General features: G+C 40.3%; 1 protein-coding gene across 1 annotated transcript in view; it reads left to right on the plus strand.

Annotated features, from left to right (window-relative positions):
* SLC10A7 (solute carrier family 10 member 7) overlaps positions 1–13,051 on the plus strand; it is a 248,647-nt gene that overhangs the window by 215,432 nt on the left and 20,164 nt on the right. The window contains exon 15 of the mRNA XM_029950898.1: positions 3,113–3,186. Within this exon, the coding sequence (XP_029806758.1) occupies positions 3,113–3,186 (74 nt within the window). The remainder of the gene's footprint in view (positions 1–3,112; positions 3,187–13,051) is intronic.

The raw sequence follows: 13,051 nt of genomic DNA on the forward strand, positions 1-13,051 counted from the left end.
AATTTCCTTCAAGAAGGTTCTCTGTGTGTTCCATCATTATCCCCCGTTCCCTGACAAGCTAGAGATAAGCTTTTTCTTTGGTGCCATAACCCTCCCACCCCCTCTTTTTCTCTTTCTCAATCCCCCTCTCTTAATAAAATAGAGAGAGAGAGAGAGAGAGAGAGAGAGAGAGAGAGAGAGAGAAAGAGAAAGAAAGGAAGGAAGGAAGGAAGGAAGGAAGGAAGGAAGGAAGGAAGGAAGGAAGGAAGGAAGGAAGGAAGGAAGAGAGAGGCACTTGGGTGAATCAGTCAGTTAAGCATCTGATCCTTGGTTTCAGTTCACGTCGTGATCTCATGGTTCATGAGTTCGAGCCCTGTGTCAGGCTCTGTGCTGACAGAGCCTGCTTGAGAGTCTCTCTGTCTCTCTCCCTCTGTATCTGACCCTCCTATGTTTCACTCTCAAAATAAATAAACTTAAATATATATATACATATATATATATACATATATATATATACATACATATATATATATGTATATATATATATACAGGGATGTCTGGGTGGCTCAGTCGGTTAAGCATCTGACTTCAGCTCAGGGCATGATCTCATGGTTTGTGGGTTTAGTCCCACATTGGGCTCTGTGCTGACAGCTCAGAGCTTGGAGTCTGCTTAGGATTCTGTGTCTCCCTCTCTCTCTACCCCTCCCCAATTCATGCCTGCCCTCTCTCTCTCTCTCTCAGAAATAAACATTAAAAAAATTTAATATGCATATGCATATCTGTGCCCCTTTCCTCTTTGCATTGACAGAACCTCACATAGCTGCTTTCAAATTAGCCTACATGATGAACAAAGGAATCAAGGGATATGTCAGCCATGTAGTTCAATGTTTAAAAATAAGAGTGGTATCACAAACAATATAAATATGAAAATAAAATGTGGAAACAGTAAGTTAATCTTAAGTGATACACATTTGTGGAGAATCCTCCGCTGAGGTGAGACACCAAAAACTTAGTTTGGGAAGTTGTCATCCAAAAAAGCTGGGGGTAAGACTAGTTAGTTAGGAAGCATAAGCATGCATGACTTTTCAGAGGGGACAAGACCAAGGGGCCATTTCCATATTCTCTTAACCTGTGCCCAGGGGATGAGGAAGAGGAGGAGGAGAAGAAATCAGGATGTGTGGATGGGTGTAGGGAAGATTTTTCTCCCAGTGAAAGTTGTATGTGAGGATGAGGTTACTAAGGGAAGTGGTGAGATTGCTTTCTTTAGAAATCCTTAAAAACTGGATAGACTATTATATCTGCAACGGTGCACATAGAGTCAGGTACTGGAGCATTTTCCATTTGCTAAGTCATTTGTCTCAGTTCAGGACAGGGAATGAATAGACTTACTTGTACCTTCAAATCCTGATTCTGCAGGAAGGAATAGTTTCTAACATATCATAATATCTAACATAGCATAATGATGATGATGAAATAACATTTCTATCCTTTTAGCTCCTGGTTCTCTAAATCTTTATATTCTAAAATAGAAAATCTGAATATGATATTCACTAGTTCTGTCCTTCATAATATTTATTTATTTTAATGTTTTATTTATTTTTGATACAGAGAGAGACAGAGCATGAGAGGGGGAGGGGCAGAGAGAGAAGGAGACACAGAACCGGAAGCAGGCTCCAGGCTCTGAGCTAGCTGTCAGCACAGAGCCTGACGCGGGGCTTGAACCCACGAACGTGAGATCTAACCTGAGCCGAAGTCGGAGGCTTAACCGACTGAGCCACGCACGTGCCCCTGTCCTCAATAACATTTAATGGATTTTAACTAAGTGAGAGTTATTTTTAAGTGCTTGACATATTACATAACAATAGTAGAACCTGACCATTAAGAGCATAGACACAGAAGCCAGACTTGATTGAAATCCTGGCTCTAGGGCCCTGAGCAACTGACATACCTCCTGGGTGCCTCAGTTTTCTCATCTGTATGTGGGATATTGTATCACCTACCTTACGGGCACGGGTACGGGGTAGCTATCTTCAAATGTATAGACCTTAGAGGAGTACCTGATACACAGTAACTGCTCAAGGAATGAAAACTTACTATTTTTACTAAAACATATGTTATATTTTTGTTCATAGCACGTATTCATCAAAAGTTTATGTTTGCTGCCAAAAAGGTATGCAGCTTCTTCAGGGAAGCAGATATGGAGATACACTAACTCTTTCGAGCCACTGGAATTAATGCCAAGTGACAGTCTTGCTAAGGCAGTTCCTCACTGCAGGATTTTCACAAAGTCCTGCACCAGAGCCTGATTACGTATGTGGTCTTTGGAGACCTCCACCACATATTTTTGCAGAGCAACTCTATTTCTGATAACCAATAACTAGATACAGTCCAGCTGTCCTTCCATAGGTGAATGGTTAAACAAATAGGGTACATATGTATCATGGGATACTATTTAGCAATAAAAGGAACAAACTTTTTTTTAATGTTTATTATTTTTTGAGAGAGAGAGAGAGAGAGAGAGAGAGAGAGACAGTGCACTAGTGGGGGAGGGGCACATAGAGAGGGAGACACAGAATTCGAAGCCAGCTCCAGGCTCTGAGCTGTCAGCACAGTGTCCAAGACAGGGTTCAAACTTCCGGACCGCAAGATCATGACCTGAGCCAAAGTCAGATGCTTAACCAACTGAGCTACCCAGGTGCCCCAGGAACAAACTGTCGATACACAGAACAACTTGGATGAATGTCTAGGGAACTATGCTGAGTGAAAATAGCCAGTCCCAAAGATTATGTACTGTATCATTCCACATATGAAACATTTGAAATAAAAGAATTTTGACCAGTTTTTGTGGTTGCTGGAGGATAGGATTGAGGGATGGGGAGAGGATCATGGGGGAGGGGTGAGAGATAGCGCCCCGCACACATTTTAAAGACTTTTTGTTCATGGGCCCATGACTCAGGAATGATTCTCTAAAAACAAATTCAGACACTTCTGTACATTTAGGGATAGAATCACTTCTGTCACCAGGACTGATCAAAAAGATGTTAACATGAAGGTAGGTACTACATTTGATTTAGGATGTGTTTAAGTAGGCTTTTTTATACAAGTATTTGTAAAACACTCTTTTTGCCCCTAGGAATAATTCGGGTTTCACACCAGCAGACACTGTGGCTATCATTTTCTGTTCTACACACAAATCCCTCACACTGGGTAAGTGATCACAGAGTTAAAAAGCAAAATTTTAACCAATATTACCCTAAGTTACATCTTATGATTTTAACATTTAAGCAACTCTTCAAATTAAATGGAATGGAGTATTATACACTCTGTTAGGGATAAAGAACAATAGCAAGGTAAGGATGGGTCATTGCTTTGAAATACCACTATTTTATTGAGCCAATTTCTGAAGGCCTAAATTTAATAGTGTAGGATTTAACTTAATTTGTAATTATGTTTTTGATTCTCATAAAAGGTTTTCAATGTAGAATGTTAACAGTAAAAGCCAGGGAAGGGGGTGGCGGGGATGGGGAAGGGAGAGGACTTTCTTCTGAAAAGGAATGGGCAAAAACTTGACATTGGAAGGTTCTAGAGTTGCCCCTGGAAAAGTTAACTTACTTTTTTGGAAGATTGGAGGAAGGTAGAAATACTTCACCCTAATCTGGTATTGACATTAGTTTAAAGTTCATTTCAGAATGTTACTTCTATAAATAAACACAATGTCATTATAATTAACCCAATCTGATTAGTGCCTAAAGTGAAATATGTATTTACTTAATGGACAAAAGTAGATCAAGAAGAAAAGTGCTGTTTTCTACTAAGCTTTATCCAGTGTATTGGCATTATCCCAATTATCTGTCCAGGCATCTGAATCCATGTTTTTAGTCATTAAAAGTCATGAAGTAATCAGGAACTTTATTGACAACTTCATTCACAAACTCCTTGATGTAGTAGGCACATTGTGGTAAAACCCCATGTTAGAAATGTCTTTACATTTTGGCATGTGACTCACTTAAAAGAATGAAAACTCATGACATTTCTCTCTATGCTCATGTTAAAAAGGTTCAGTCTGTAAGCTAGAAAATAAAGACATTCCATAATGTTGTTACTAACCCCACACATATTTGTTTGGTAGAATCTACTGTCAGTCTTGCCAAGTTTGGAAAATGACTTCAAAATTGGACAACCTCTTTAAGGAGCAGTTGCTATGTAGGGCTTCAGCTCATTTGAATAAATGATATACAGTTGACTCTTGAAGAATGCAGAGAGAGGGGCCTTAGGGGCACCATCTCCCTGCAGAGTCAAAAATCCACGTATAACATTTGACTCCCCAAAAACTTAACTACTAATAGCCTATTGTTGATGAAAGGCCCTCCTGATAACACAATTAACATAATATTTTGCATGTTATTTGTATTATATACTGTAATAAAATGAGCCAGAGAAAAGAAAATGTTATTTAGAAAATCTTAACAAAGTTAGAGTAGTAGACCATATTTATCGAAGAAAAAAATCCATGTGTGAGTGGACTCTTGTAGTTCAAACTGATGTTGTCTGAGGGTTACTGTATCCAATGTCTATACATTGCAGTATATCTGTTAGGTTTTCTTCATAATATTATCAAGTTGAAGTTGAAAGTGCTTTGGAAGTTACATTCCAATCCTGACTTAGTGACTCTGGACAAATCCCTTAACATCTGTGAACCTTAGCTTTCTCATCTGTAAAATGGAGCAGAATCATACTCTCATGTACAAAGTTTATTGTTAAGATTAAAGATGAAGTTTGTTAAGGAGCTGGTGCAGTACTTGTACCTCATCCACAGTCAGTTTATGGCAAAATGCGCCATGATTGCAGTGTAGGTCACTGTGGAGTACATTCTCCAGCCCACCTGCAGAGCCAGCTGTGCTGCCCGGCACACGGCACACACTCTCTAAGCAGTAGCCCTTATTATTCGTTATTATTAACTGTATTACCATTTCCAGGGTTCCAATCTCCTGACCCTTTGTCCTATAGGTTTTCATGTAATGGGTGTGGTTTAATTTTTGACTTCAGAGAAATCAGCTTGTACTTCTTTCCCAGTGCTGTTATTGTGCTGTGATGTACTGTGATGTCCAGTGTTCCAGGGCTCCTAAAAAGTACGTGGGGGTCCAGAGGCCAGTGCCACCAGACGCCTCAGATGTTCAGAGCCAAAGAGCAAATGAGCCCATGTCCGTAGCGTAGATTGGAGGACATGCTGAGCTGCGGCTTCACCCTATACATTCTGCCTTTCTGCGGGCTTTTAAATCCCATCCTCTCCTTGGGTTTGTTTCTGTCAGGAAGACCAAAGTGGATTTTTTTTGTCTCTCCACTATGCTCTTCTGTGCTGGAGCTGGCTGTGTCGAACAAAGAACTCTACCCAAGAAGCACACTGCAGCCTGGCCAGTATTTTCTTTGCTATAAGCAACATACCTACTCATTGGATCTCTGTGTCTGTGTCTTTTTATTTTTCTTAATCTCAAAACCATATTCTTCTGATGCTTTCTTGATGCTTTCTGAAACCTGATGTGCAGGCCAATGGGTATTCTGAGCACTAACCAGGGGTAGCTGTTTTGCTAAAAAGGGTTGGGTTAACTTGGACTTTTGTCTGCATATGCACTCTGTCATTGCAGGGTTCTCCCATGAAGCTGATCCTTAGATCCTACATAAGATACTAGCATGGTATCTAACTAACCATATAGTCCGAATCCTTAGTCACGTTCATAACATAATAGCCTTAAGCACTTTTGGAATTGTGAGACCTGAATACTGGTCCTCACTCTTCCACTGAGTTATGCCCAGGCTTCAGTGTCCTTAGCTCTTGGTTAGGCAATTTGACTAACGATTCTCTCTTGCCCTGATCATATCCCGCTTCCTTCCTGAGGTCTCCTAGGTAACATTTACCTCTTTGCTGCTTCCCTTACCTCAGTGAGGTGACACGGATTGCACTTGTTCCAGCGACACCCTCATTTCTACCTGTACTAAGAGGTGTTTGGCTCAGTATCACTAGAATGGACTTGTTAGGCCTATAAATTTACTGTATCCATTTTTATAAGATGCAATGCACGTTCCCTTCTATTGGGGACCTGACATCACTGGTATAGAGGATATGTCGTGACAATGACCTGAGCTACAGGCTAGTAATTATCCTAAGGGAACTTCTTATCTGCATGGAAGTGGAGGAATATCACACAAAGTTTGAAAAATTCATATTCCAGAAAGCAAGGAATAAGCATTTCAGATCATATCACTCAGAATTATACTATCTCTCCCCTCTCAAAGATAAAAACATAATAGATTATAATATGGCTATTTGGCACTGAGAAAATAGATCTATCCCTTTTGAGATCACTATCAAAATATTTCTTCCAGTGATTTTACAGACACACAACAAATGTGCACACACATCTAACACCTCAAATAGGACACGTTCAGTAAGCCTTATGAAATACCACTCATTATTATATATAGTATTTGTATTTAAGAATAAATCATTGTAGACCAAGTGGTACCCAGGTAATTAATGAGCCAAAGATGAAAACCCTCGCTTGAGGAGCCTTCTGAATATTCTCTTGTACGTACACTTTCAATTTATTTTATTGTTCTTACTTTTGCCCTGTCGCAATCTCTCAGTGTACTTGCATCTACGCAGATGCTGAATTTGATTCATTGCTTTTATTAGTGCATCTGCCATTGATTGATTAGTTCTTCGTATTAGTACTTTTTCTATTGATTGATTGCAGATGAAGTGACTATTTGACCTTTAATTATGAGGCTTCCTATTGAAAATGACATTGAGCTATGGCTTCACATAATCCATCTGGAAAGCCTGACATGATGCCATTCCCTGGAGTTCGTTCAGGAAGAAAGAGGAGGCCTGAGGAGGCACCGAGCTATCACTGTGCCTCGTCTAAAACAATACTACAGGGCTTGTACACTGCTCTCCTATAGTCTGAGCTCAGGGTTGGAGGTAATTTTATATTTTGTCAAGACAGCATACCTTGCGGGGGTGGGGGGGTTGCCGTAAAGGTCGTGAACTCTCCCAATTTCTTCTCCAGTTTGATGTTGATATTTGTAGAATAATGACAAGGTATTTTACATAACAGAGATTGAAGAACAGCTCCCACCTGGTTAACAACAGTTCAGTGCACAGTCACTAGATCTCATCAGAAAGAAATTCGATCCAAGGTACTCTGTGGAATCAGTAGTTTACTTCTATTTTATTTTATCTTTTTCCCTTGAGTATTCAAATCATTTTGCTTATCTAGAGTTCCAATACACGTGAAAAACATTCTCACGACACCATGAAAGAGAACGTTTCAGGAGGTTTGAGATCCTTACATGTAGGTTGATATTAGTTTTTAATGTCTTTAAACTAATAGCAAGATGAAGGCACATACTCTCATAGCGTGTCAACTGATTTCTGGCAGTCAATTGTGAGATTCTCAGTCATTTCTTATTTCCGAAAGCATTTCTGAAGTGGAAGAATGCTATTTAAATTTTAGAGAATCATGATGAGTGCTTATTAAAAGCCCACCATATGTCCTACCATTTATAGATACTGTGGACAAGGGCCAATCAAGACAGGGATTCCCTCACACTGTCTAGACTTCACTATATGAGTCTGCAGTTGCACAACTGCACAAGAACCTATGCATTAAGCATAGTTGCATCAAGCAAAAAGAATATGACTTTTTGGTAGGCATGGGATTGTGCAAAGAGTGGAGAGAACACACACCTGACTCCAGCCCGGCTTCAAGTTCCGATGCTCTCACCAAGAGCTGGAACGAACCACATAACGGCTGTGGGCCTCCATTTCCTCATCTGTAAAATGAGAAGATGGACAAAATGATACTTGACCTTCCTCCCAGGCTTAAGTTTCCATGAGTCTGTGCTCAGTGACTGATATTTCCATTCTAGAACCGCTTCCCTGCTGTGTGGAAAAGGGAAAAGAGCTTGTGAACGGTTGTGTAAATAATGTTAAAATATTGCAGGGAAAAAAAATAAGACTTTTTTTCTTCCAAAGGAAGTTAAAAAATACCTTCACCCTTTACAGAGTTTCGTAGAAGAAACAAAATCGGCGACAGATCTTATTATCAGTTTTCCTTGGAAGCTATTGGAGAATGCTACAGGATTTCCCATAACTTGGGTGGGAAAGATCACTTAATAACATCTGGATTATTTTCTCAAAAGGAAATGGGATTGAAATATGGAAGTTTTCATTTCTGTTGTTCTTTTCCCCTAAAGCTTATCTGTGATTCTATTTGACACCCAGAGACTTTTTTTAAATGTTTATTTTCGAGAGAGTAAGTGAGACAGAGCATGAATGGGGGAGGAGCAGAGAGAGAGGGAGACACAGAATCCGAAGCAGGCTCCAGGCTCCGAGCTGTCAGCACAGAGCCTGACGTGGGGCTCAAGCCCACAAACCGTGAGATCATGACGTGAGCCAAAGTCAGAGTCACCCAGGTACCCCCAGGCACCCTAACAGAGACTATTATCTTAATAAAACTGCCCACAATTAGGAAGCACTTTTTGGAGCTTTAAGCTCATTAAACCATATGACCTGAAAACCTTGAATATTGGCGGTTAAGTAACCTTATTTTGGCTACAAAGAAATGAAAGCATGGAAATTTTTTATAAACTTATCCCAGATCCTATAACTAATACAGACTGGATCTCTGGTCTCCTACTTTCCAGAACTGCACTAGATAATAAGATATGAAGGTACTTTGAAGACCAAAAGTACTATACTGATTCCAAATGTAAATTGTACATTCTCAGTGTGAGTTTGAATTATTTTATTAATTGCTTAAAAAAGAAAATTACTTCTGATTACCTTGCTAGTTATAAAAGTTTTAAAATACTTGATATCTATCATTGTTCCCGTAGGCATATATTTCCATGTGGCCCAGTCATAAACTGCTATTCATTCCTTCTACCTTCTTTAATAACAAAAAGTTATATTCTATTTACAATGAGTCTTGATGAACCAGCCACTACCTTTCACATGAGGCATCACTGTCTGCGCTTTTTCTTGCAAACTAAGAGCCACACTGCTCTATGACAATAAAAAAAGTGGAAATAGAAGTCCAGAGCAGAGACAGAAGATAGAAGTTTGTGTTTGGGCCATAGCCATAAATATATTTCTGTCCTGTGGTTTGCCACTGGAGTGACAGTTCTGTGAGGAAAGGCAGCTCAGGGACCTCTGCCTTTTGATAGATTCTTGAAGATGCCACTGAAATTATAAACACGTAGATTTTACTAATGTGCTGAAGAAAAGTGAGGTAGTGTCTGTCATTTTGTCCCATTTCCTGATCCATATAAAGAAAGAGAGAAACCTCAAAGGAGTACATTTACGTTTCTCAGGGGCTTGTGGATTATTTTGTTTTGAATTTTTGATTCTGAATTTGGTGAAAACCATTACTAGCATGTCTAAACTTAGGTAATAAAGACTGAGGAAGTTCCCAGGTTCTAGGCAGCAAGTATGAAATGAAAAATAGTAACACTTCTTTGTTGTTGTTTTTTAAATTTTATTTAGCCTGACCCTCAAGTACCATTAATCTTAGTGATATGCCAGGAGACGTTCGTTCACCTGGAGATCCAGGCCATGATACCCGCGTTATTCCCCCTCCTTGTTTCCTATGCCAGAGACTGTCAGACGTTTTTATTACAACCTACAGTTGGAGACACATTTTCCAGTGTCATCCAGTACACATTGTTTGTGTGTAAATGTTCTACAAAGCACCATTCACTCTTATTTTATATGATATGTTCCATATTCTATACAAGTGGTAGATAAAACCCATTAAATTGACTTGCAACTCATTAATGGGTCATAATCCAAGGCTGAAAAGTATTACCTTATACCTTCTTAGTAAGATTTTATCCCCTTCCTCTAATAGTTACCGTATAGGCTTTAGTATCTACTGTCTTTTTTTAAATTGAACTTTAACCCAAATTTCTGATACCATGTGGAAACCAGAGCTAAGTTAAGACTCAGAATAATTCTTGATTTATGGTAAAATAAGATCACCTGCATTTAGATTTTTATTATTCCATCTTAAATCACAGAGTTTCTATACCTTTTTGGACTTATTTCTTAATTATGTCGCTGTTCATCATATTTTCAATAGTAGGGGAATAAAAATAACAGCTAACAGTAATTGAGTACTTAATAGCCAAACACTGTGCTATGTGCTTGTTACATGAAGTAACTTACTTGAAAGTACTTTTGTGTCCACAGTGTGGGATCACATACGCACTAGTTAGTTTAGAGTTCAGCACGAGGGACAGCCAGTTGCCCTAATGGAAAATTCTCACTAGAGTGTTCCGCTACTATTTTCTCAGAAAGGAAATAGTGCAGAGGCAACGATAACAAATGCTTTTGTGATCTGTATCTCTGTCAACCAAAGATTTCATTTATCAGCATAATGAATCTGAAATGGGTTTTTATTAATGAAACTATTGACTTGTTACTTTGCATGATAAATGTTATAAACAGACTCTGACTGATAAGTAGACTGCCCTAGAACTTTAGAGACACTTCCTACTTGCTACAAAGAATCTAGCAAACCCAACAGCTTGAATATGAAATTCTCAGGGCTGTGCTGGAGGCTTATCCCTACATGGTTTTGTATCCAGCTACGATTAGGAGGATCTGTGGTTGCCTGAGGCTGACCTGAAGGGTCACAGAATCCTGCTCTGGAAGGTAACTGTCTGTGCTTTGAGAGGGGCTAGCGAGAGCACTTGAAAGGTCAGAGCTGGGGCTTTGAGTTGACAGGATGGATTGTATCAGCTGTTTCTGTGGGTGACAACTACTATGTGTGGAGTTAAACATACCTGTCTGTGTGGCAGCTTACTTTCATTCAAACCTGCTGGCAAGCTTGTGGGGGTGTAGCTCAGCTTCACCTGTCTTAAAACTCTTTCTTTGGCCACTACACATTGTCTGCCAGAAAGAATCTAGAACTTCTGCATGACCAACTTGGTGTAGGTCACCTCCCAATAGTCCTTTACACACACCAGCTCACGTCACTCCTACAGTCATCCTGGACAAGGAAAGTGAGGTTCCTAAGTGGTCATCAGTCACATGACCCAGGGGGCAGAGCCAGCTCTGACCCTTAGCCTCTGCGCCATGCTGTAATGACAGTTCTACAGAAATCAATGTGCTTCAGCACCAGTTCTGTGGGCTACTAGCTATGAACAGTTTAAGTTAGATGATCTCTGGGACCCTTCTAGTTCTAGCATTCAGTAATTCTCTGATTTTGAAAGGTATTCAGCTTTAGAATCTCTAGCCCTTTAGAGGGATACCTCAAGATCAATATTTCAACAAGGGTGGCCCTCTAAGTTATAGCAAGTCATTTCCTTTGAAGAAGAAAAAATATATATTACCGGACCTTATCCGGTCCAGAATTTTTAAGAATAAGACCCTGAATGAAGTCTGATTTTTGAAACACACCAAGAAAGAGTATTATGCACACAGAAGTTTAAGAGACACCATAATACATTCATTTAGAATCACCTCTCAGTTTCCAGAATGCTGGCTCTCTGGCCCAGGTCTTAGGGAAGTGTTTGACATAGCAGAGCATTCAGGCAAGTTTTGTGTAAGTGCTTTTTGATGATAATGGAAACTAGTTTGGGTCAACTTGGCTTGGCTGGTTTGAGTTGTTTTTGGTTTGTTTTTGGTTTTGGTTTGTTTTGTTTAAGTCTGGCCATGATGTGCTCCACTTTTAGATACTTTTTATCTAATTATTAGCCAAAAGGAGATACTTAGGACACAGATGCTCATGACATACTCCAAAGTACTATAAAAAATAATAAAATTCTACAAACAACTCAGTAGGCTTGGACACTGATTTCTCAAGATCACTGACTTCCTCATTCCATGGCTTCAGTATGTGGTATTGTGGTTATGTCTAGGAAGGATGAAAGCTTGCTCCTGTTTTTCCAATCTGTACCTCTCTTTTTGCCTGAACCTCAAGGGTCTTTTGAGTTCCCTTTGTATGGATGTGGGTAAAGCACAGCATTTGGATGTGGAAGTATGCCAGTATTTCACAAGGCACAGCCTGAGCAGAGGAAAGCCATTCATTTAGCAGACACACCCCTAGTGCTCACTCCAGAAGTGAAGCTTGCTTTCTTTAAGCTGAGAGTAAAGTTAGTAAGCATATCTAAAATAATTTCAGCATGTCTGGTATTTGAAGGTTGTCCATATATAAGTCTCTTGATGAAAGGAAATAGATATGAATTCTTCCCCAAAATCTTACAGTGTAACTGATACCATGGAAAGATTCAAAAAGAAAACAAGAGAAGAGGAGAGGAGAAAGAGGAGAGAAGAGAGGGGAGGGGAGAGACGGGAGAAGATGAGAACCAGAAGCCCTTATCCAGAAGCTGCAGACAGGTGAAGGCCAGGGGAGTTGGGCCGCACCCTAGGTGGGAAGTTTCGGTTCCCGTGGCAGTCCTCAGTAGCCACCATTCTCCAAAGTTTTAGGAATGCTTCTGGCCCCACCCTGGGGTTTCAGAGGCAAGCCCTTCCCTGTCCAGTTTTGTAAACTACTAAGTCCTAGCTCCACCATACCGTCTCATCATGCCGTCTCTGACCATGACCGTAACCCTAATCACAGTCATTTTGGTGGTGCTGACTCTATGGCACACAACCCTACAGGGTACTTGACAAACCCTGCCTCACTAAACCTCCAACTTTGAGGTTGTCTCCCTTCACGTAGTTGTTTTTACCTCCCTTTCAGTGGATGTGGAAACCGAGGGCATTAGGGTCAGATCATCCGATCATACAGCTGGCAGGGGCATGATCAGGATTTAAAGCCAGGTCTCTGATGTCAAAGACCAGGTCCTTTCCATCGTACCACCCAGGGTTCTAGAAATAACCTAAGGATGGTGTGTTAGCTGTCCACCACTCGTTCAGTCCCAGGGGTGGGGCACAAGCAGGAGGAACCACAGTTTACCCGCACCAGCCGCACTGCAGCTCCACAGACCACAGACCACATCCTTACCCTCTGTGCTTTGAAGGCCAACTCAGTGGCATTAAGTTAGTGGAAATTCTTAATTCCTG

This window comes from Suricata suricatta, chromosome 1 (assembly GCF_006229205.1).
Source record: "Suricata suricatta isolate VVHF042 chromosome 1, meerkat_22Aug2017_6uvM2_HiC, whole genome shotgun sequence".
NCBI lineage: Eukaryota > Metazoa > Chordata > Mammalia > Carnivora > Herpestidae > Suricata > Suricata suricatta.